General features: G+C 38.1%; 1 protein-coding gene across 6 annotated transcripts in view; it reads right to left on the bottom strand.

Annotated features, from left to right (window-relative positions):
* The window catches only part of ATG5 (autophagy related 5), a 78,418-nt gene that overhangs the window by 12,042 nt on the left and 40,340 nt on the right, over window positions 1-26,036 (bottom strand). For 5 of the 6 annotated variants that reach the window (XM_039569593.1, XM_039569594.1, XM_039569596.1 and 2 more), the window contains one exon: window positions 19,642-19,759. In XM_039569593.1, the coding sequence (XP_039425527.1) occupies window positions 19,642-19,759 (118 nt within the window). Of the gene's footprint in view, window positions 1-5,363; window positions 5,517-19,641; window positions 19,760-26,036 lie in introns of those variants that run through there. The other variant, XM_039569595.1, reaches the window with a different exon arrangement.

Here is a 26,036-nt window from a genome sequence, read left to right as displayed (position 1 = left end):
TCCTGGATAGACTCTAACTGCCTGACATGAATATAAATAAACCATTACATAAATTTAGTTAACTGTCAGCAACAAGACAATATCACTCATTTTAACCATTGGTAGTAACATGAGTTCAATTGCTCAAACTGAAGGTCATAATTTTCCTAAATGTATGTTTTCAGTTTGGGGTATGGCAAATAAAATCTACAACTCTGAATTTTGTTTTAAAAACTCTTTTAAAAGGAATGTTAATTTTTAATACATTTACTGAACAACTTACAAATAACAGGAGTGCTCAACCTATCTTTTCTAACTCATTAATTTGATTTTTTAAATTCTTGTCCAAAATAAAGAGTTAGAAATGTCAGTCTATCTGTCCTGGAGTGTTTTGTCACTCATATTACATATCTCAGTTTAACCCTTACAGCACCTTCATGTCATCTTACCAGAGCCCCTCATAAGAACTACTTCTCCAAAATGCTATGATAGAACTAGACCTGTATCAACCTCAGTGAATACTATTCTTGCAGAGTACCTGACTACAAAAGCCCAGCTCCAGGCAAGATATAAATATGGATCCATATTCACCGACTGAGCTTTAATTATTACTCTACTTCTTTACCTGGTTTTCACACAGGCCAGTTGGCTGATATCTTCATGATTGTCTCATGGTATAAACATCTCAACTTCAATTTAGACATCTGTGACTTAACGGAGAGGAAAAACACTTTCTTTGTCACAGTTCATACATGATTACATCCCTTGGATTATATTCAGCTACAGTCCAGGCTTCTCTATCCCCAAAATATAAGTGCAATATTGTCATATGCAGTATTATCATCATCTACATTAAATATCACTAAATACTGAGATGGAATCAAATATTTGGCATCACCCCATTCATAATTTTCTTCTCCATGCAATTTTTCTCTCGTTATTTCCTGTCATCTTCTACCTCAAGTCTATCCTCAGGTTAGATAGCCACATTTCTGAAACATAGCAAAAAAAGCAGATTAAAGTAATCACCACAAGTTTATGATACTTTGGAGCAGCTTATGAGAACTTGGCTTACACTTCTAATCTCATAGGAGCCAGAAAGCATGTAAATGAACTAGAAAACTTTTTTTCTAGTCCACTCAAAAAGTTTTTAGAGAAAGTGAATTTGGCCTGAAACACCACTAAGCAGACTAAGCCTGAGCAGACTATTTTTTACAATTCCCCAAAACAGTTAACACTGAGAGTAACACCATGTAACACCAGGGAACTTTTCCTTCTGTAAAAGAGTTCAGCAACTCAATGGAAAAGTAGAGAGAAGGTGGAAATGGGTTAAGCTTTACTTAACTAAACTTTGGTGTTGTTGCTTTTTTATTATTATTTTATTCTTGTATATTTCACAGATGTTTTTTTAATGGGGTTCTTTGAATAAGTCCCAAACTAATTTATGACAGAACCTTAAAATATTTTTCTTAAATATCTGACATCTTAGTCTTTAAAAGTTTTAGAAGACCTTACAAGGCCAAAGATGTTTCCCATCAAACATCCAGCTTCAGGCAGAATAAAATAAAGGTAAGATTAAGACTATCCCAGGGAATATTATAACCCTTCATCCTTAGCATCAGTGTCTTAGCCTCAGCTTTGAACTAGCAATAAACCTGTGGTAGTTTATAAAAGACTGGGGTTAGCAGCTGAGGCTTATAAAACAATTTTCTTCTTCTTTCATGGGAATAAAGTGACAAAGTTCAATGTAAATCGTGCTGCTGTTCCGTGGAACAAGCAAGCACACAACACATTGAGATACACGAGGAACAGGCAGGGTGTGCATCTAAAAGATAAACACTTGAATGCTTGACAAATTGAGGCCAACTCATCCATGATATGTTTTCCATTGTTGAGGGAGAGCTAAATCACTTTTAAGAGTTGTGTAGCTTTTTTGAACAGCAGGAATCTTGACTTACAATAAGTTAACCCTTTCATGCACTATGCCCTTAATTAGATTTGACGTTGCCCTTCCCTCCAAACTGTGCAACTGACCTTCAGAAATTAGGGCTATCTCTTTACATAGCTAGGGAGCTAAACGTGATCAATGTGGTTCTTGGAAAAAAAAAAACAACACCAAAATAAAAAAGAATCCCATTTGATAAAGATTTTTCTCTACAAAGTTTGGTCTAAAGCAAATCATCTTGCTGTAAAAGACCTTGTTACTAATAGTTTGTGGGAACTTTTATAATGTCATTGTTTTCAAAATAGTATTATGCCAAATAATTAAATAACAAATTTTCTATTAAATATTATATATCCCCTAAGTATATGCACATTCATACACTTTTAAAGGTTTTTAATGGCATTCTTGAACTTTCAACCTCAAGCTTACTTCATTTTCAAGTTACTATAATTCACATCATGCCTGCAAATATTCTGTGATCCTAATGGCCGTCCATCTTTTATAAAGAACTTTTCAGCTAATCAAATGATGACCTATTCCTAGCAAAGCAAAGAAGGATTACTGTTTCTGAAAAATCACTCTCAGTACAGAAGAGACCAGCACATTTACTTGTTTTCAAGCCATAACACTAATTGCTCGTTTATCTGCCCAGTTTAATACATCAAATTCAAAAGTGGACATTGGGACATAATTACCATTTGAAAACATTTGGCTGAAGAGTGATAAGCAACACATACAGATCGGAGGCTTAATGGCTATTATTTCATATTTTGTGCCTTCCCCTATTTAACTAGAGAAAAATAAACTGTTTTTTCCTTTTTAAAAATGCTACTTCCAGGAATATTATTGTATTATTTATCAAAGTAAACAACTTCATAAGCAGACTACATGTGAAAATTGAGGTGAGCTATTCAATTATACCCAAAGTATGGACAGTTTTGTTCCATGTCTGACAAATTCTTCAACCTCTGCTAAGCTGATCAGTAAAAACTCAGCTAATTGAATCCATCGATGTGAAAAACCACAGGCTCAAGTCTGTACTGCATACATCAGGCTGAAGGATTTCTGCTCCAGCCACGGCAGTAATAGTCAGTGGGGTCAGGTCAAAGAGGGTTAAAGTGAGTCAGGATATAGCCAAAGGAATACATCAAACACTGATTTTAAAAGGGCAATTAATCTTAGACAGAAATGCTTCCTGGGGAATGAGATCTCAATCTTAAGAGCACACTACATGATGTAGCAGTAAAAATGTACATATACAAGCTTAGAGAGCTTTCATCCTGTGATCACAAACAGAAGGGGAGTGCTGTTTATCAGAGAAATACAAACCCTTGCTAAAATACTTACATTAGCTTCTTCCGGGCTCTTACTCATTGAAAAATAAATTCTGTAATGAGCAGGCTGTGGAGTTTGCACACATGAAATACCTTTTTTTTGTACATGTACTGTAGGTTCTTTTGAGCTAACAGACTGATGTATTTAGAGATCTCTACCAAAGTAAAATTAAAGAATTTAGCATTGAAAAATTCAGGAAAGAGTGGTGAAAGGAGTAATGGAATACCTGCAGGACTCGTTACACTGAACACTAACTTAAAAAAAAATAACAACCCCTTCTCAAAACAGCTACCTGGTCAGAGTCAAAATTGGAAATAAATTTTCATCAAAAGTTCTTTTTGGCTTTTCCATTCTGAAAGAATAAGACAGTTAGCTGCAAAGCTGATAGATTATAATATAACCTTTATTTTTTGACTCATAACCTAAATATTTTTTAGAGTTCAGAACATATTTTTCCACTTCAGAGTAGAAAAATAGATCCATAAAGCTTAGAACACAAACATACAGCACTTGCAAACAAAATTTGCTAAGTTAGCATCCTCAATTAGTTAGCAAGATTACTAGGAATCATTAGCTATGTAGACAAACATACACAGCTCTGAAATTAATTACCACTGCTTTGGCTGCATTAGTTCGCAGCACTAAAGAGAACTGGCTTTGCAACCACCCTCCATCTGAGGATACTGATGCCCAACATCACAAGTGGCAGAAGGGCATCTATTTGTGTATCTGGTCCATACATGGGGCTTCTTGGCTTAAATGGCTGCTGCCAGCTTTCACAGAGATACTGGACCTAGTGAAGTTTCCTATAGTCTAGAGACCCGCTGCATTCTGCCATTGTAAATGTGGTGATGATAACATCAGGAAAAAGGACAGGGAGCACAAGTGCATTCAGATCTTTACTGACGTAGCCCCTCTGTGCATGGGCCAAACCACTGCATAAGACTTTGGCTTTGATGTAAGGAAAAGTTTTACCCCTATTTTTTAACAGATATTCTCCAAATGACTACAGGTGCAGAGCAAAATATAAAGTTATCCACTGAATGTGAAGTTATTAAAATTTCTGATTAAAATGAGATATTCAAACAGGGGACAACTACTGTTAGCAAGTGCTGCTGAATCCTTAGAGAAGAGAGTAGGACACATAGCAGATTGTTCTCCTTTACATTATTGGTAAAACTGCTACTTTTCTCCTAATTATTTTTGTAGGTCCTTTAGTTTTGCAGGTTCTATTCTTTCCAGCCCTGTAAGAGGTTTATCTCCTGGAAAAATCAGGTGATACCTATATGCATCAAGGCAAAATAGAGCCAGACTGTAAGAGAGATGCAAGGAAGATGGGAATGATTTTACTCAGACAACCCCCAAAGACACAGTACGTGCACCTAATTTAAAGGTATAGATATAATTCAAAAAATGGGCCAGAACTCACTCTTCGAACTTCAGGGCAAATGCCAGAGAACAAACAGCTCATGCCCGTTCAGCTAAATTATCTCCCTCTCTCTATTGCCTATCGAGAATAGACCCCAGACTGTTAATCCATGAACACTGCTCAAATTTTCTGGGAGAATATTAATTTGCCTTGACCAAAATTATGCCAGAGAACTGCTAATGGTCATACAGCACAAACAACACATGTTCTAACCCTCTTTTGTTTACTAGTATAAATAAAAACACTGAGACCACAACATTTAAATCCGTTTGTGCACTGCAGCGTCCTGGTTGAGAACTTCACAGAGGGTTATTAATGTCTCTGTGGGTCTTCACAGAGGGTTATTACTATCTCCTGAAAGCTTTGGTAGACCCAAAACTCCAGTTACTCTTGCACCAATTACAGTACTAAAGGAATTGTCACATTTTCTATGAAACCAACCATAAGAAACATCCTGTAAATCTATGTACTTTGTATACTTCAGCTGTTACTGACATGATTGTTTCTGTGAGCAACGATATATGAGAAACTAGAAGGAAGGTTTGGTTTGGGTTTCTTTCTGTGAAGTTTTTGATGGCTCAGTCATACTGAGTGACCTCTGTGGCCTCTTTGGAGTAAGACAGACTGACTTAGATCACAACTCAATAAAATCCAATTCTTAACTCTGCTACTGACCTCAATGTGACCAGGTACAAGCCACATCACCCCTCTGTGCCTCTTAATTTCTCCTTCCTTTTTGTCTCTCTTCACTCATCTTTTATCTAAGTGATAAGTTCTGTGGGAACACACTGCAACGTGTACAGTGCATAAGGAACCTGAGGTCTCCTCCTAAAACACAAAAAATACTCATTTTAAAACTGAAAATTCAGCACAACCAAAACATTTTGTCAAGATGCTTTGAACCCAACCATTCTCCTAAAACTCACACACATGGCAGATTACTAGAAATCAGGCAGGTTTTCTGTCAGTAATTTTCCACAATCTTTTCTTAACTGCCTGGACTTCCAGCTCTATATAGCATTCAGTCAGGAAATTGGTGGTAGAACACTGATGTTCCCAGGAAGAGCAGACTATTCTAGGACAAAAAAACCCCACCTCTCTTCTGGAGAGAATTTTACAAATGCTAGCTTGTGATTTTCAAACAAAATAAGTTCAATTTTTGAAGAAGTTATTTTGCTCTGTGGAGGATTTTACTTTCTCCATTTCATACTACTACTGTTAATGATAGACTTGAAAAACTTTGTTGTGCCTGAATGAAGTCATTGGCCTTTTGACTAATTTAAAGAGAATAGTCTGGAGTCTGATACTAATAAAACTTATTGGGTGGCCGGCAGAACAAATTTAGCTGAAGCTGAAAAAATTTCCGAAGGCTTGTCCGAGAAACAGGATTATTTCCCTATTTGCTGTACCTCTTCCTACAGTCTACCCTTCTGAATGTGTGTGCCTGTGCATGCCCAGAAACCACTTCTAAGTCACAAAGAAACAGCACATTACTCTTGTGATGTTAGCAAAGTTGCTGGATGCAAGAGGAAAGACTAGACTAGAATAGACTACTGCAGTTGGAAGGGACTTACAAAGATCATCTCATCCAACTGCCTGAGAAATCTAGGGCTGGCCAAAAGTTAGAGCATGTTATTAAGGGCACTGTGCAAATGCCTCTTAAACACTGACAGGATTGGAGCATCGACCACCTCTCTAGAAAACTGTTCCAGTGTTTCACCACACTCATGGTAAAGAAATGCTTCCTAAGGTCCAGTCTAAACCTCCCCAGCGCGGCTTTGAGCTATTCCCACATGTCCTATCACTGGATACCAGGGCAAGAACTTAGCACCTCCCTCTCCACTTCCCCACCTCTGGAAGCTGCTCCTCACAGGACATGCCTTCCAGCCCCATCACCAGCTTTGTTGCTCTCCTCTGGAGGCACTTGAGTACCTTAACATCCTTACATTGTGGAGCCCAGAACTGCACACGGCACTCCAGGTGAGGCTGCACCAATGCTGAATACAGTGGAACAGTCACCTCTTCTGACTGTCTGTCTGTGCTGTGTTTGATGCACCCCAGGATGTGGTTTGCTGTCTTGGCTGCCAGGACACACAGCTGCCTCATACTGAGTCTGCCACTGGTCAGCAACCCCAGACCCTTTTCTGCAGGCTTGCTCTCCAGCCAGTCCTCTCCCAATTTATATCTGTGCTCCATGCTACTCTGTCATAGGTGCAGAATCTGGCATTTGGACTTATTAAATTTCATCCCATTTGCCAACAAGACAGGAACAAAGGACTCACAAGATACCAAGTGGATAATCCTTGTAGAGTTGATTGAGGTGAAGTTGGTGAAGCCCCTAAAACCAAGCTATGTTCACTGTTTCCCAAGAAATTGTATGCAGAAAGATCACAAGCAGCCCCACATACCCACTATGTTTTCTTTTGAGAGCAAGTGAGCCAGAACATTCTGCACACAACAGAAGCCCTCTCTGATTATGTAAAGAATTTGTTTAGAAATTAAGATGGCTAACAAGAAGCACAGCTGCCACATTATTCTCAGATTATTTGCACCTTTCCATGTGGTCATGACAAATTAATACTATATTAATTAATTCTGTAGTCACGACTATTACTTCTGTAATCTCAAGCCAACCTCTGGACTTCCACCCCTTTTGATCAAAAAGGACTACTAAATTAAAAGGTACACAATTTTTACACAGAAAAATGTTTCCACTTCAACTTGAAAAAGAAAAGGCAACTGGAGCAGGTAGGTGTTTGTGGGTGTAAAAAAAAAAACAAAAATCAAAAAGTTGGCAGTAAGATGAAAGTCAGATGCAGAAGAATAATCCAAGCAGATGGCCTAGTTAGGAAAAGATAACAGGCACAAATAATGACTCACACCAGAAAGGAGAAGTACAGGATGACCTCCTCCAACATGGAAAGCACCACTGAGCCAAGGATGTGAGGAGGAAGGAATAGCTTAAGCAGTGGTCTGAAGGTCAGTTGTGGCCTGCAAGATGACTCTCACAGTAGAGGAGACAGTGGACCAGAATTCGTATCACTGGTGAGCTTTAACCATCTTTTAGTACACACCCACATTCTACAAGACCTCTAACCCTTCACAATGCTCTCACAGCTTTGTGGGATGAAAGTGTGGCTAATAAACTGCCTAAAACTGCCCAGGGCTTGTTATATTTCTAAATTTAGGTAGCCTGGGAAAGTATTTCCACACTGTACCTCAGCACAGCACTGAAAAGCAGAGACCAGTCTGCAGAGAGCACATGCAATCAGACTTACTAGTTAGACATGGGGAGCAAAGACTTCCTTCTGTTTGCTCACTGCAAGAGCAGCAAGGACTGGGATGGTGCCGTGCTGGTCCAATTCCCACAGTAAGCCCACAGTCAAGCTAATTCTGACCTCAGGCAAAGCAAGCCCAGTCATATTTCATGTCTATCCAAACACATTCACACTGCATAAATTTACCTCCTTCTGTTGCACCATTTCTCATTTGTATCAAAATTAGGAGCCTACATGGCAAATCTAATCTAAATTCAATTTTCTGTTTAACTAATTTACTGGAAGTCAATGCTTAGAAAACTGAGGGAGAACAAAAACAATTAATATGTAGTCTCTCATACATTATACATTAAAAAAAGCTGAGAGTTAATTGAAAACAGTTGATCCCTAATTTTACAAAATCATTCAGTACAGCAAGTCTTAAGAGAAAAATCCTGGAAGTCTTTTTGATCCTTGTTTTATTTCTGAAAGAACTAATGACACTGCTGTAGAAAGAGGTCAGTTCACACAGCTTTTCTGAATGAACAACAATGCTGTGAAAACTGGGATTGATTGATAGCCTACTGTTTGCGTCATTATATCCAAATGTTTACCATTTGAGTCTTCAAGGAAGCATGAGACAAAAATCAAAACAAGTTTTATGAAGACTTCAACAACACTGGCAAATTAAAATTGTATCCAGAATTGTTTAGACATTATAGCAGTGGAAGAAAACTGCTTTCTTCTGCATTATACAGTTTTTATCTTTGCATTATGCCCAATGTCTTAAATTCCTGGTGTGGAAGAGGAAAAGTCTTTCCCTCCCCAGAACTCTGTTTTCCATCATTTTAACCCTTTGCCTCTTCAAAGCATTCTGTTGAACTCAACACTGTTTCCTCTTGCAGTTGTTGCTTTGTAGTTATGTAAGATCATACTGTGTTCCTCCCTTTCTCCTAACAAGATGAGTCACTATTTCTAAATGAACTGTTTATAATATTAGGATGTTCATTTACAGGAAATTCATAAATCGGTACTAAACAAAATATTTTTTTTCAATAGTTGTGAATTATTCACTTTTTTTTTTTTCAATTTGATAAATGCTGACGTTCAGAACTGATATTACTTCTGGAAACAAAGGCCCCTTAACTGGCAACAGGAACACTATCACCACATACAGAAAATCATGGGGAAACACAGCATGACTTCCTTGAAGCAACAGATAGATAACAATTTTATTATCTGTCATAAATGACAGTGTTGCTGTAAGTAGGTGGACTATTCCACCTAATCTCAGAAAAACAGAGGATTTTAGACAGTGGGGGAGAGTAGCCATGGTATTACCTCCTTCAGGGATGGATAATTTTGTTATTCATCAGTTTGGGGAAGAATACCCATAAGTAACATGTTCTACCATATCAGGTATGTGACCTTATGCTACAGTTGCAGGTAACAACATGGTCTTAACATCTTCTCTTCCTTACCTGCATAGAAACTACAACAACACAGTCTAAGAGACCACAAGCAATATCAAGCTTCATCTTAGCCTGTTCCTGCATAAGCCACTAAATCTTCCCACAAATAGTAATAACTCTGAAGTTATTTAAATGACTGCCTAAATTTCTGGAACTGGAACTACTGCAGACAATTGCACTTTACCACACAAGAACTGTCCAATTAAAGAATCAACTTTTGTCTGTGCAAGTGCCATCCACAAGCATAGGAAAAAAGATCAGACAATGAGTTTACAGGCTGCAGCATGAATAATCAGAATAATCTAATTCTAACCCTGGAGTCCTCATGAATGGGTGTTTCATACTAAAATAAAAAAGCCATCTGTCATGAGCTTAGATTCAAAACTACATGATGCACAGCCTGAGAAGCAAAACTATAGGATCTTTGACTGTTGGCTGGAAAGGATACTTGTACAATTTCAAGAGTGTAAAACGGTGAATGAGAAGGGGGACACTAGGCAACTTTATTCTGACTTCCCTGAGTAACTAACCAGGAACTGGTCATCTTGGGGGACAAATTAAAACCAAGAGAAACTGGTAAATTGAAGAATGCTGATAGAGAGGCACAGCCCCTAGGTGTCAAAATATTTTAGATTTTCATATGCAATGATACAAAAAATTGTTGGAAAACTCTAGGAAACTGAAGTAGAAGTCTAGATAATAGAACACCACAGGACAAGAAGACAGAAAGCAAAAAGAAAAAAACAACATAGAAGTGACTACTGACTAATTACTACCCCAGAGAACCAGATCTATTCCTGTTAGGAAATCAGCCAAGGTCTGAAAATCTACAAAATTAGTTAAATAAATTACAGTGAGCTTAGTCAAAGAAGTAGGAAAGTTTGTTTTAGAGGATGCAAAAGCAGATACTAAAAGAGTAACAAAGACAGCAAGAGCTATCTATTACTAGAACAGATGATGAAGGAACATGAGCCAGAAAAAGAAGAGACATTGATAGAAAATGAGTCAATGCAAGTTGAAAAAAAGAACTGAAAAATAAGTACCCCTCTTTCCTGATGCTGCAATTAGGATCAAATATAATGGAACACCCCAAAACCTAACTGACCAGCTTGCCTCAGATTCAAGTATGAACAACTAGGGAGAAGCAGATATAAAACCCACATGTACACACACTCCTCCAACAGAGGGTGATCACAACTGAAAACTAAACACAATTTGCTATGTTCAAAGCACAGAACTTATAAAGTTTTACCTTAAAACACTGAAAACTGAAATGAAATTGCCCATCTTCCAGTAAGGATTTCCAATAACTCTAGATGGTCAGGAATAGTAGTCCATGAACATCAAGCTAAGTATTTCTATATAACTACACAACTCCCAGATTTGATTTCAATTATATGCAGCCTTTAGACAAACTGAATTAAACAATAATTATGGAAATACAGCAAATAAAAAATATACTCATACACAATATAGATTTATCCATAGTAAAATTTCAGACTGAGGTGACTTTAATTTATGAACTGCTGCATAACTGATAAAATACAACTTATTACTGCAGTATCTAAACATAAAAATATAACATGCCTTAAAGAAAGATTAAAGCAGGCCACAATTCAGAGGAAGTGATTATTGGATTAGTTTGAAAATACTGATTTTAATATTTATTAAACATGACAAGAAGGACTTCACTGCTTCTCAAACTTTATGTCAACACAGGAAAATCAGAACAAAGCAAATAAGTGGAACAAATGAAATGTATCAATATTCAGTGGAAGGTAATGACCTGGTCTTACTGTTTCTGTTGCCACATAACCACAACCACTGCCTATGAAGCAGCTAAATAGGAAAAAAAGAAAAATTATTCAGCTAATGAGCAAACAGCTGATTTAACACATTTACTGTCTAAATACTCATTTAGACACAAAATTAGAGAGGGTTATATTAGATCTGTTCTAACCTAGCCTTCTGGAAGAAAGTACTGTACAGTACTGCAGCAGGAGCAATGCAAGGTGAAATAAATGCATCTTCCTTGAAGGGTCTCTGAACATTTTATTACTCTTAAAGATGTTTCCAGTACCTAAAGCAGGCCTACAAGAGAGCTGGAGAAGGACTTTTTACAAGGGCATATGGTGATAGGACAAGGGGAATGGTTTTAAACTGAAAGAGGGCAGGTTTAAATTCGGTATTAGGAATAAATTCCTTACTCAGCTATAATTCTAGCTGTAATTTATAATTATATAAAGAATAATATATAATTTATATAATTTATAATTATATAAAGAATCTATTCCTTACTCCCTGTCTCAGGTGGAGATAGCAGCACAGGTTGTGCAGAGAAGCTGTGGCTGTCCCATCCCTGGCAGTGTTTGAGGCCAGGTTGGATGGGGCCTAGAGCAACCTGGTCTAGTGGAAGATGTCCCTTCCCATGGCAGCAGGGCTGGAACCAGATGAATTTTAAGACCCCTTCCAACCCAAACCATTCTATGATTCTGTGTTTGCTACTAACACAGACAGCCATTCTCATTGCAGCTTTAGAAAAACAGGGTATTCTTCACAGTCAAGACAATTAATGTAATTGCCAATAGTTTTAAGAACTACACTGGCGTCTTGGTGCTTGCTCTAATTCCAAGTACCGCTTTTCTTTACACTTTCTGACCATTACTACTAATGCATGAAATGCTTCATACACATTTTGACAAATGAGTTCCCAACTACTGTGCACTCTGCTCCAACTCCACTGCAGTGATTGAGGACAAGAGAAGATAAAGCCAACACTCCTCGCAATCTGAGGAGTTAAAGGATGGACTCTAAACAGAAGCCACTCTTTGCTTTGGTATAACAATGCCCATGACAAAAAGCCTTTTGCCCACCAGTTTTTCTCTGATTAACAGTTTAAGGAGATAAAACTGTTTAGCAACCCAGAAAGGTGAGCATTGTACAGAATTCATTACGCAAAAAGAAAATATTCACATATACATGTTTTTAAAATATATATATAATTAAATAAAAGACCAGTTTGAGGAGAGACAGGAAAGTATGGGTTGAGAGAATAACAGTACAAGTTTTCATTTTTTACAGCACTTCAACAAACAATAAAAGCTTTGAATAAATAGTTTCATAAGCTAATTTAAATAAAATGCAGTTTTATTTAAAACAGTTAGCTAAACAGTTACCCACAGTCTGTAACAGTCCAAAATAATATTGACACAGCATTTTACAAAGACCATTTTCACTATCAATCTTTTAATGTCATTATTTAACCTGTTCTTTTGACAATGCTCCTTACGCTGTGTTTCCAACAGTTGGTAATCAATGCATATATTCAATCCATGTATATATAAATATATTTTTTCATTGAAACATTTTTCTCAGCACAGTTAAAAGGAAGACTTAATTATATCCATGTTTCCTAAAGCAAAGGCATATAGACACTGTGGGTGGTTCTTGAAACCCTTCCCTCCCTCTTCTTGTGGTGGTCCCTAAGAATCTGGCAGCAGGAACAGCTCACATAATACGGCTACAAATGCTGAGTCTGAAAACCTTATATTCTCTGTGTTCCCACGGCACAAAGCTCAGTTACGGATGTCACCACGGACAAGCAACCACCACAATTACCATGAAGCTTCCAGTTGAATGAAAAGTCATTGGAAAAGAGAAAACCATAGAGGAAAAAGGAAAAAAAAAAGTGAACAGATGGAGAAAAACAGAAAGAAAGAAGTTCATATTGATTATGTTGCACTGAAGAAAAGATGAAGTTAATGTCACCAGTGAATTAATTCACTAAAGAGGGAGGTTAAATACAGCTTGGAAAAATACCTAAATGACTTTGATAAGAAGAGTAAAAAGATGAAAAACCACCTGCTTCTCCAGTATCTATTATACCTTTAAGCATATCTTTGATGAGATACTACTTTTATCCCCTTTGTTTAGAAAAATTAAGTAAATCTAAACTTTGATAACTGAATAGTCTGAAAATCCAGATGTGAAAAAGTTTTTCATAATTTTCTAATAAACCTTTGATAATGTATTCTGTTCTGTTACAATATTATTTTAATGCCTCCACCGAAATAAAGTGTAGATTAAGACAAAACATACAAGTTTACAAGAAAAATATTAGAAGATACTAAATAATGTCTAAAGAGACAATTTTTAATGTCTGACTACAATCTATTTTTCCTTCAGAAACCATTTTAACAAGAGTTTCCTTTAGAAAGAGACTGAATTATCATCATTTTAGAGATCACAAACTGAAGTCAAAGTGATCTTATGCCCAGAAATATTCATTTTTTGGAGGGTGGGACAGAAGGATAGTTATGAGAGGCCTAAAATTTACTTCAGAAAGTGCCTGGGGTTTGCACACTCAATGGCCCAGAGCTCTCACTGATTACAAGTACAAGCAAGCAAACTGTTCAGCAGAACATTCATCCTGATCACTAGATTTTTCTGATGCTCCTCTCTATAAAATGTGTGGGTTTGTGACACTCAGCTTACCTGCAATCACATATGAATGAATTCTCCAGGAAAAAAGAATTAAATTCAGCTCCCAAAGGCAGTATTCAGCTGTCTAAATTATAATACTTCCTGAAGCACATTAATTCTTGATTTATCCTTTCAAGAATCAGGACTGTGATTTTTCACTACACACACCTGACACTAAAACATGCCCAGTCTGGGCAGAAAGATAATAGTCTCACAGAAGACAAAGAGATGAGAGGCAGAGAGCTCATTCATAAGATGAATGGTAAGTGTGTAAGGAAATTACAATTGTATAGGCAGTCTACAGCTCTGACACCATCTAAACTTCAAGTATTCAACTTCAAATGGAGACAACTGCTTTAGAAGTACAACCTTTATGTGTAGTATCCCAGGTTTCCAAAACATGCTTGCAAATTAAACTCTCCTACGCTGATATCTCCTCTGTATTTTGAGCTGATGGAACATCTTTGACAGAGGAAGCTTGTTAAATTCTCAGTGATCCAGCATCAGAGAGAAAATGATTTTACTGAATGGGTTTCATGGAGACTTCAGTAGCACAGATGTACTGTGGTTCTGTAGTCTCAGGAGTTTAGTCTATTTGATGGAAAAGGGTGATGCTTTTCCTTGTTATGGCTGCTAACATTTCTACAGGCAAAACTCAAAAGTGGCACTAAGCAGTCTGGAGAGTTAGTTGGTTTTTTAACAGCTCAAAGCTGCATTAGAGCATGAACATTTAATATGGGGCACATTACATTTGAATAATTAATGAGTGTATTTAGTCAAGCAAGAGAATAATCAAATTCACTTACTGGCTAAGTTGAATAATCAGTGAACAGAGTATGATGACCTCTAGCAGTAAAGCCTAAACCAGCACTGTCCTTTCCTGTCTATGATCCTTAGCAGTAAGAATCAGTGCTGTCATGGGCATCCATCTTTTCAGGTCAGTTTCCTTTATGTCTGAACCTTTCTCTATCATCCCTCTGGTTTGTTCTAATTCTGCTTCTTCCTTTTTTTCTTTCCATGTTGCCACGCCTAAAATTTCTACTTTGTATTCCTGTCTGGGGTACAGCAAACCCTGAACAGGTTTTCCTCAATCCTTTATCTGACTATCCCCAGCTCCATCTGAACACCTCTTTACTTGCATCTTGTCAGCACAAACTGCCCTTCTTTTCAACTTTTGAGTCAATTTGCTCCTCCAAATCCCTTCTTCAAATCCCTTGGCCAGCAGGGTATCTACTCACCATTCTTTCACAGATGTGCAAACTCTGTGCATGTCCCACAAGCAACACGCTTCTTTTCCTCCCTCATCCTTTTATCATCTCCTACCCCACTTCCTCTGTCCAGGTGTTCGCATTTATAACAACAGGTTTTGACTTTTGCCCCAATCTCTTTCATTCTGCCACATTGTTTACAGTCACTCTCCCCATCACATTTAATGACTCCCAGATCTGTCATTTTCTTCCACATTACTTGTTCAGTCAGTCTGCCTCCCCGCTCCACTGGCTCTATGTATCAGTCTAATCCCACTCCTCCTGAGGAGCCCACATTATTTTCTGCATTTAGCTCAGACAGTTTTCCTTCTCTTAAGTACCAGAAGGGGCAGAGAACACTCATAATACAAGACGAACAACTGAATGACACTACAATACAAAGCTGCATTACAGGAGAAAATGTGCCGAGTTTTGGATAGCTCACACCCATGTGAGGGACCAGATTTATTAAACTGTTAAGTTTGTGAGTTGCTCAGTAAAAACTGGGCCAAATTTAAGCAGATGTATACAGGAATAGACAAGCATATTCCAACACTCCAAAACCCCCCAAATTTCACATCCCTCCTTGCAAGTATACGAATAGTACCTACTTTAGTTTCTCCCAACTTTTTTTTGTCTAAGTTGAGTAAATACAAGGTTTTTTAGCTTTTAACAGAAACTAAGCAAGCAATTAGCACAGCATATTTCTGTTCTGCTATTAAAGACTGGTGCTTTTGTCGACATCTGAAAAGAAGGCTGCTGATGGGAAGCATCATCACTGGTATTCAGATAGAATTACATTACATTCACACTTTTAATAAGGGCAGTAACTAGCACATTCATCATCTGCAGCTTTGGCAAATCCACATAAAAATTATCATCCCCTAAATCCTGGAATAACTTGTGCATAAATGCTTTTGACTTTCTTTCATCTAATTTGTGCTCGACTGCCTTCCAAGTTAAAATGCATCCATCCTTTCAATTGATTTTTTTTAAACTCCCTCTGTACATTTTCAGTAGGGTCTGTATGATACTGACAGTTAAGTACTTAAAGATGGTTAAACTGGTGCTAACATTCATGTATCTATGGGTATCTCCTTTATCTTTTGGACAGTTAGTGGAAAGCGGTGTTGGGGTCCCTCCCCCGCCGTGTAGCCCTGGGAGGGCAGAGACACAGGGTTTCCCTGCCCCTGCTCAGCCTCGTTCCCATTGGTTGGTTTGTGTTCCCTGTGCGGGCAGAAGGACCCTTGTCCTGTGACTGGAACAGTTCCTCAGCAGAGCTCCGGCCATGCGGCTGGAGAAATAAACATCTCTGAAACATCTAGCAAGAATCTGTCTGTCCATATATATTTCCTTTCCACGGGACTCCTGGTTTGATATATGCGTGTTGCAGTATCCCCACTGCAACAAATGGTGGAGAATGCGGGCAGAACGATCCCCGATCCCTAAGCGACTGATTTGTGTGAGTAAACCCTGGAAACTTTGGATTCCTCTTCTTGGTTTTGCTTTGCTATTCCGTATCTAAACTATGAAGGAACGGTGGGAAGACTCTTGGCTCTCAGAGCCGCATATGGACATTTATCTTAAACTTAAAATGATTCTTGAACAACGATTTGTAAATTTTAGCTTGATTCAAGCTCAAAAAGAACTGAAACACTTCCTGGCATGGTTGTTTAAGAACTTTTTCTATGTTTCTTGGGATTTAATTCTTACCAAGGGCTTTTGGAAAACCGTTTGGACACAGTTAATATTGGAGTCAAAATATATGCCGATGGAAGAATATTTTCATGAATATTATTTAGTTACCGAGACTGTTGAGCAATGTCAGCTGTGTCCTGGCGAAGGGAAGCCTGGTGCAGGGACCGTGCAGCCCAGGCCACGTGCGCCAAGCGCTCTGCGAGCAGCAGCGAGGCAGTTCCCGCCCGTGGGTGGAGCCACGCGAGCCGCAGTGTCGGCGGCGGAGCGAGGCGCGGCGGGACCCGGCGGTGCCCGCACGGCCCAGCACAGCGCGTGGTGGAGCGAGCCCCGTGAATGCCCGACCGAGAGAGGCGGCGCGCGGGCGGCGGCGGGCGCGGTGGCGGTGGAATGGAGCCGCGCCCAGCCGAAAGGCGCGCTGGAGCAGGGCGCGGGGGAGTCGTCGCTCGGGGGCCCGGCCGAGACGTGGGTACAGCGCCTGGCAGCGGCAGCGAAGCTGCGACCAGAGGAGGCGATGCACGGAGAACTGAGCGGCACGGCCCGGCCCGGCCCGCGCAGCCCCGAACGCGACCCTGGGAAGAGCGCGCAGGCACCAGCAGCCCCGACAATTCCAACACGGGAGCGACCGAAGGAGAGAGCAAAGACGCAGCGAGACAGAAAACAGCAGCCACTCGGAAAAAGGAAAAGATCATAGTAACTAAGACCTTAGGGATAGTAAAATGGTATAATGTTAAGCAAAACTATGGTTTTATAACAAGGTGTGACAACCAGCAAGACATATTCGTGCATAGAACTGCTATTAAAAAGAATAACCCTGAAAAATGCATCCCAAGCTTGGGAGATGGAGAAGTCGTGGAATTCAAAATTGTTCTAGGGAGAAAAGGGTTACAAGCATCGCAGGTCACTGGGCCTGATGGTGTTTCTGTGAAAGGCAGTATATATGCAAAAAATCGTAGTCATGTTAGACAATATCTCCATTGTAAGCCCCCCCTACAGTTTCCCTTTCCTAATCCCACCTTTCCCTTTTACCCTATGTCCTATTACCCCAGTGTATTCCCAATCTGTTTTTTCATCCATGGTTTCCCTCACAAAACCATGCTTTTGCCAATTGTTTCCCCAAAAATCCCTTTCCAATGCCGAGTGGGGGATGAAAAGGGGGAGGGAAGAAGTTAAACCCTCTCCTGCCTCAGTTTCCCCACAAAGCATGCTCAGAGAGTTCTGTCTCCCTTCTGTCAGCCCTAAGATGTTCCACAGAATCTGATTGGACATTTAAAGACTCAGGAGGGTGGCTTGTTTTGTCTTGAAACGGTTCTTGTTATGTTTATCCAGTTGTTTTCATTCTCCTTTTATTAAAATAAAACGGGTGAGGTGTTGGGGTCCCTCCCCTGCCGTGTAGCCCTGGCAGAGGGGCCCTGAGGGCACAGACACGGGGTTTCCCTGTCCCTGCTCAGCCTCGTTCCCATTGGTTGGTTTGTGTTCCCTGCGCGGGCAGAAGGACCCTTGGTCCTGTGACTGGAACAGCTCCTCAGCAGAGCTCGGCCATGCGGCTGGAGAAATAAACATCTCTGAAACATCTAGCAAGAATCTGTCTGTCCATATATATTTCCTTTCCACGGGACTCCTGGTTTGATATATGCGTGTTGCAGTATCCCCACTGCAACAAAGCATTACTTAAAATAATGCTCCAAAATTTATAATAGCTTTATGAAAAATGGACACATGGTTAGCAACATTCCATATTTTTCTTACCTTTTGTTATTTTTGGAAAATGTTCCCATGTGTTAACAAGTATTAAAAGGGTAAAAAAATACTTTTGATATTTCAGTGAATTTCTAAAATCACAGTATGTGAAGAAATCCATGACAACTGTTTAATTTGAATCAAGTGGCTTCTGTGTACAACAGAATTGTACAGATTTTTATACTGATTTCAAATTTAGTGCTTCCCTGTCAAAAGATGCTGATACTACACCAGTAAATTCTGTGCCAAGATCTTCTCCAGAATATCACACATTTCTCCAAAGTTCCTCATTTACAGGTAAGACAACAGCACAAACAAGATGAAAAACCTTTTGCATTAAATAATTTTGATCTTAATTTGCAGAGAATGTAACTGTTACATTTACCCCCCCAAAAATGTATATCACAGCTCCAACACATGTAAGCTTTGAGACTAAAATGACATCAAAAAATGTCTATTTTCTGAGTAAGTGCAGATCAGCAAATTGTATGAAATAATACACTACATTAATTGGTCACACAATACCACTTTGTAATCATACATAAACTATTATATACTTGTAAAAATCTCTTTCTGGTACATTTTAAAAGGCTGGACTTCAAGAAGGGAAAAAAGCATTCTGAAAACATCTTCAATTTCTATCAGTTTTGGAGTTTTACATATAAAAAGTTTCTGGAATACAAAATTAAAGGTAACTTAAAACCTGCTGACACTTTCAGAATTTTTTTTTTAAAGTGCAGAAAATAACATGTGAATGTTTTTATTATGACCAACATAACGGCAAAAGAGTACAGGAATTTTAGAATAAAACTTCTAGCAATTAATTCTTCAGGAGTGACTAAGGACTCAATCTTATCCTCTTGAAACCATGCAGATGATGCAGGGCACACTAAAGAGCCAGGAATTAATGAAATCTGAAACTCTGGCACTGACAATTAGTTCTACCTTCAAAATACAAAAAAAACCCCCAAAAAACCCACAAACAAACAAACACCAAAAAACCCAATAGATCAACAGAAAAAGAATTATCTTATTGGACAAAAAGTTATTTCTGCAGTACCTTCAGGGGTGATAGCACTAGGACACACATCTTTTAGCAGGTCTCCCAAAGTATGCAACTGTCCTCCTGAAGCAATTGGTCGAAATAGCTTCTGTATAAAAGGTCTCTCTGTTGTTGCCTGTTTTAATAAAAAACAAACAAAACCAACAATTTAAGGACCATGCAAATATGTAGTATTAGCATTTGAGACAGGTAGATACTAGGACAGACCTAAAGGTTGCAGCAAAAGAAACATCAGGTATTTCTCCATTCTCCCCTTCTCCCATCCGCCCCCCCCTTGCATTTCATCCACATCATGAAATGCAGGTAAGTTTTTGCTTATTAACAATTGCAAGTAAGCCATCACTCCAGAAAAACTGTGAAGATCATTTACAGACAGTGTCATGGATGTAAGAGTGTTAATTTTTTTTTTGAAGCCCCAGACCTCTGTTACGGGAATATAACCTGCTTTAAAAAACCACTTGAATATATCCTTAACTTAAAAAAAACCAAGAAGGGAGCACAAACTCAGGAGTTCAACACATCCCTATATATTTTGCCAGGTCAAAGCAATACTGTACCCTTACAGCTCAACAGGTGATTTCTTCCCAGTAGATTTTATATTGAAAATTTCAAACTATTTCAGGTGCAAGAAACACTACAACTTAAGACAAAAAAAGTCTTGTGCTCTGACAGGCAACCTAGAACCTTCTGCCTACTTAAGGCATCAGTCATATGTAAAGAACATATATGGCCCACTTCTGCTGCAGATATGCAAAGGAATTCATGATTTCAACTATGCATCCTTCAGTTTAAAGCCATTCCCCTTTTCCTAGGGCCACATGCCCTTGTAAAAAGTCCCTCTCCAGCTCTCTTGTAGGCCACCTTTAGGTACTGGAAGGCCTCTTGGGAGTGTTCTCTCCTCCAGGCTGATCAAGCCAAATTCCTTATTCCCCATATGCATTACCATAGTTTCCAGGAGGATTTGCTCCATGACTTCTGCTGGGCACCAAGATAAGACTGACTAGCCTGTAGTTCCCCAGGTCTTCCTTATTTCCCTCTTTTAAAAATGGGGTTACATTTCAGTAGGAACTTCACTGGACTGCCACAACTTCTCAAATATGGATGGTGGCTTAGCCACCTCATCTGCCACTTTCCTCAAGATCTGTGGGGATGACTCTCATCCAGTCCCACAGACTTGTGCACCTTCAGGTTCCTTAGATGTTCTTGGACCTGGTCTTCTAGAATGGGCACTTCTTTGTTTTCCCACTCCCTGCCTTCTCCCTTTTGTGACTTGGGCAGTGTGGCTGGAATACTTGCTGGCGAAGACTGCGGCAAAAAAGACACTGAATACCTCCATGTTCTGGGTAAACAGGTCTCCCATTTCCTTCTGGAGAGGGTCCACAATTTTTCTAGTCTTCCTTTTATGCCTGACATTCCTATAGAAGCTCCTCTTGTTGCCCTTAATGTCCCTGGCCAGATTTAATTCTATGAGATCTTTAACACTTATTTAAGAACTGTGGTTATGGTAATTAAAAATAGAAACAAAACAACTCAACATCAAGAGGTATTTCATCTCCCAGAGAAGGTTTTTGGGGAGAAAAAACAACCACTTAAACAAACAAACCCCTGCCAAACAAAAAAAAACCCTGAACAAAGCATAGCAAAAAGTTTAAAAAAAAAAAAAAAGTTAAAAATTATTTTTGAAAGAAAGTTATATGGTGTGATCTCTGTCAGCAACAAGCAGATCAAGAATGACAATACAACTGTCACTCACTCACAGGCAGGCAGAGAGCTTTTGCCTAAGAGTGGTACACTACCTCAGAAGTAATTCCAGGGCAGTACAGTGCAGAAGTGTTGACACACAGCTACTTGTTACTTCTTGCTAATAGTCTTCAAATATGGAAAAATAGTCTTTTCCCAGTTTTTCTTATGAAGACTAATCAGAAGTAGTCTCCGAGCTGCTGTAGTCAATTCTCTATGTCCTCAGGGAAGCAAATGTGGATATCAACAGTGGTAGTCAAATATGTGAAAATTTCAAAGATGATGGGAGGCACACAGCCAGCAAGATCCATCCACCTCAGACAGACCCACAGAAGTGAACTCTGGCATATTATGTTGAAGAAATGTACATGCAAAACTTAAAAAAAAAAAGACAAAAAAAAAAAGGACAAACCCCCTAAAACACTGTTTTAGTCAAAACAATTTTGTACCAAGTTTAGTTTTTAAAAATAATTGGATATTCACAGAAGTCCAGTCATAACTCCCAAGTGTTTAATGTCTGAAGTAGCAGAAGTGGAAATAAACAGACGTATATGCAGGCAAAGATTGTTATCATCAGACTTTTAAGATAAGAATTTCCCAAGTGTGTACTGCAGTTTCTCATTATTTATTAATAAATTTTGGTTAATTTTTTCCATAGTTATAATAATTTAATGCCAAGAGGAAAAAGCCAACGTTGTTTTTTCTCAAGTCTCCCACATAGTTGCTGACTGCTGCAAACAATATCCTTAGCTGCTATCATGAAACATTACAGAAAATGAATTCAATTTTGCATTTTAAGTGTTAAGCAACAGAGATGTGGTAAAGTAAATAAAAATCACTGGTCTTCATCAATGTTAAAATGATAGAAGTAACTGCATGTTGTTTATACAATGACTGTGATTCACAAATCTAATCCTACAGGCAGAGTATTAACCCAACATGCTTACACACTTCTTCCCTCACATGCAGCAGAGGCTTTATGCATTAAAAGAATCAAAAGAAAAGTCCCATCTACATTCCACAACGTTTACAGGATAACTCTTCAAAGTATCTCAGTCATACAGGAGCATATATAGTTTTCAAAAAATCTTGCCACCACCCTTTTTCAAGGGTAGTAATGTAAGACCAACTTAACTACAACTTCCTACTCTATTCCCATCCCTGCAAGTGTCCTGGCCAGGCTGAATGGAGCTTTGAGAAACCTGGTTAAGTGCAAGATGTCCCTGCCTGTGGCAGGTGGGCTGGACCAGATGACCTTTGGAAGGTCCCTTCTGACTCAAACTATTCTATGATTCTATTTACTACAACAAGACATGAAGGAACAGCCACATGAATAACTGCTTACATAATGTTGTGGTTTGTGCAATATTTGCTTAATCAATCATGAGAAAAAACACTACCTGTAATTTAACCCATAAACCCACAGCATAACTGATGATTTTAAATAATCTACATCAGATCTAAAGCAAACATTCATACGATGGCTATCATTTTGTCTAATAAATAATCATAACTTCAACAGAATGTAGCACTTTTTAAATGATTTTATTTTACAGTGTAGCCTCCATGTAGCTGTGAGCTGTTCAAAAGATTCCAGATGCATTTGCAGGATACAACAGGTGAAAGTCTATCAGTAATTGCCAACCTGTACAGAGCAAATGCCTTCAAGTACATGAGCACATGAAGACAATCATTCAAATTCAAAAATTGCAGCGCATTTCACACTGATCACATCCACAATTTAGTATCAAATTATTGAATTTATAGGAAAGCAAATCTTCATCTCTGAATTAACAAATTTTCTAGAAAGTTGGACTTCACTGCAACTGCAGTTTCTCATTCTTCTCTACTACCACAAACCTGATGATTTGCAGAACAAATGAAGACTTTACTCTTTTTAAAAGAAAGTTTAAACCCTAACAATGATAGGAAAGTGACAGTGAAAACAAATTACACCACAGTGAGAAAGGTTAAAGTTACCTATTCAGGTATACTGGCATTGAGGAGAGTTACAGGTGACGGCAACTTTTAAGAGACACTTTAAGGCAGTGTAAAGCCTCAAATGATCAGAGACAAGCTATACAGTTACATACTGTGCTAAGAATTGTAACTCCTCCTTCCCTATCATCCTGGCAAAAAAAAAAAAAGGAGTTGTCAGCTTGCCTGGTCCTTTTCAGAATCAACACATCAAACACTGCATGAAATCCACAATTTAATTAGTCAGATATTTATACAGGATGTGTCTTAAAATGAAAAACATAACTCATGAACCACTGGGTTTTAATCTGGAAAAATCACAGTTACCAGTATTTTCATCAAGAGGACGGGATTTCGATTTTCTGCTTAAACACTCAGCTGCTCCTCAATATTCAAACAAATAAAAGTTACCATACATACTGAACTCACAAAGTAAAAAAAGAATTTCTTACAATCCCCACATGTGTATAAGCTGGCAACCTAAAACCATAAAAGTTGAGACTTCCCTATATATTCTATCATATTTGCAGTAACTTGCCAAATTCATAATCTGTGCAGCTTTGTAATGAACAACTTTACACTAGAAAAAGCTCTCTTAATTTCATAGAACCATTTTGTTTAAAGTCATTTAAGCTCAACCAAGAAGCTTTAGAAGTAAGAGTTTGCATAATGATGCAAGTTATTTTATATAAAAAAGAACAGGAAAATTAACTAGTGCCTGAAAATAAAATTATGCAAATATTTGCTCAAAAATATTTTTCCATACATTTTAGATGTCTTCTTTCTAGTTTGTAGAAATGTTTTCAATAAAAAATCTCAATGCACAATGTAAAAGTGACTAACTGAAAAGTTGTTGAGTTGCTGTAGTCACAGAACCATCACAGCACCATGCCTCTCCAAAAGCAAGATACTGCAAATCCGCATCCGAAATACTGGTCTTTCACTGGTGCTGAAAGGCTGGGGTTTTGCTGGTGATTCAGGATGGGTATCTTTGACTTTTTTTTGCTTAATAGTAGACCAGACTCATTGAGTATTTAATTGTGGAGAAGACACAACAATGTTTCTGGGTGGGAGTTGATGGGTTTTTGTTGTTTCTTTCCTCTTAAAAAAACTTTTAAAAATAAACTTCCATCTCTTTCATAAAGGTGATTTTCAGCTTAACAAGCTAAAGTACACACAAAAATGATCTCGTTTTATCTATTTGAAATCTGTCAGCTTTCAAATTTTATTAGTATTTTTTGAGCTTCTATTACAAGAGGCATAAAACATGACAATGTGATATGCCTTTATCCTGTAATCATTGCTCCTCTCCTTCAAATCTTCCAAGAAATAGAGGGCTTCTCCCAGACAACCCACTGCTTTATTCTATACCTTTGACAATCTATTTCACTTACTCTTTAAGACATTAGGACTGGAACAACATTCCAAAAAAACAAAAAGACTATTTCGAGCATTTCTTTAGTCTCTGCAAAGTCCATCAAGTAGATGCTCTAGTTACGACTTTGTGGGCTTTGAATAAGCCTGGCACTGCTTTTGTTAGCATTCAAAGTTTTGAACCGCTTACCTGCAACACCACATCCGTGTTCAGAGAACAAAGTACAACTCAATGTAAAACAGAATTAATTAAATTTTTTTTAATAAGAGAACCAAGTAATGCTTTTATATGTCCAACATGTAACTAAAACTCGTAAGACAAAAAGAAGAATACACGTTCTCAACACATCTACCCAGAATTACCACAAAAATTGAGTCACTGACAGGATGTACTGTGGGTTGCAGGACTAGTTGTACAATCAACAAACGTGTTAAATCAAATTATCTGGTTTTCCCATATTACATTTCAAATTTCTCTAATAAATTAGACATTTTCAGTGGCTGTAAAAGTTACAATATATGCCTGAGTTAAACCTATGGAAAAAAAAAAGAATTCTGTCACCTTTTTTTGAGTTTGTATCAGAATTTCTGCAGTTATGTTGCAAAAAAGATGCTTTGGTTTCCTCATTAAATTGAAGGTTTTTATCATGATGGACAGGAATTTTACACTCCCTAATATTTTTAAGAGGCTAGAAACAACAACAACAACAACAAAAGATTCAACAAACAGGCTACACTTTATACATTTAATTACATTAACTCCAGTCACCTAAATTAGTAGTGCAGAAGTTTATCCCTAGTTTGAAGCTGAAGATAATTCTATGAATAGATGCACATATGCTTTAATATGGTCATGCTAAATGTGTATTTGGTTACTTCTTTAAAACTCCTTAGATGGGGAGGTAATCGTCGTATCAATCACACATATCAAGGAAATCACAACATCAAGTAAAGTGAAAATTCTGTTATTGTTGAAAGCACTCCTAATAGTATTACACAAGCTAGAATGCCTTTAGGTGGTGTTGAACATTAATGATCACTGGTTTAAAAGCAAGATGAATTATGTGTTTTCTTGGTGGAAGCTTTAACAGACCTCAACAATGGCCCCCATAACATGTGGCAAGTATTACGCCAAGAATTGATGCAAGTAATAATGTCAAAATTATCTAGTATCTTAGCCAAGACTGTAGTCAAATTAAAGCCACAACTAGAATTATAAACACATCTGGAATAAGGTTAAAATTTTATGTAGTAGGGCTTATTACAGTTATGTCTAGACAATAATATTGAACCATTTTTGA

Source organism: Corvus cornix, chromosome 3 (genome assembly GCF_000738735.6).
Source record: "Corvus cornix cornix isolate S_Up_H32 chromosome 3, ASM73873v5, whole genome shotgun sequence".
Lineage (NCBI taxonomy): Eukaryota > Metazoa > Chordata > Aves > Passeriformes > Corvidae > Corvus > Corvus cornix.
This window is presented reverse-complemented; position numbering and strand designations above follow the sequence as displayed.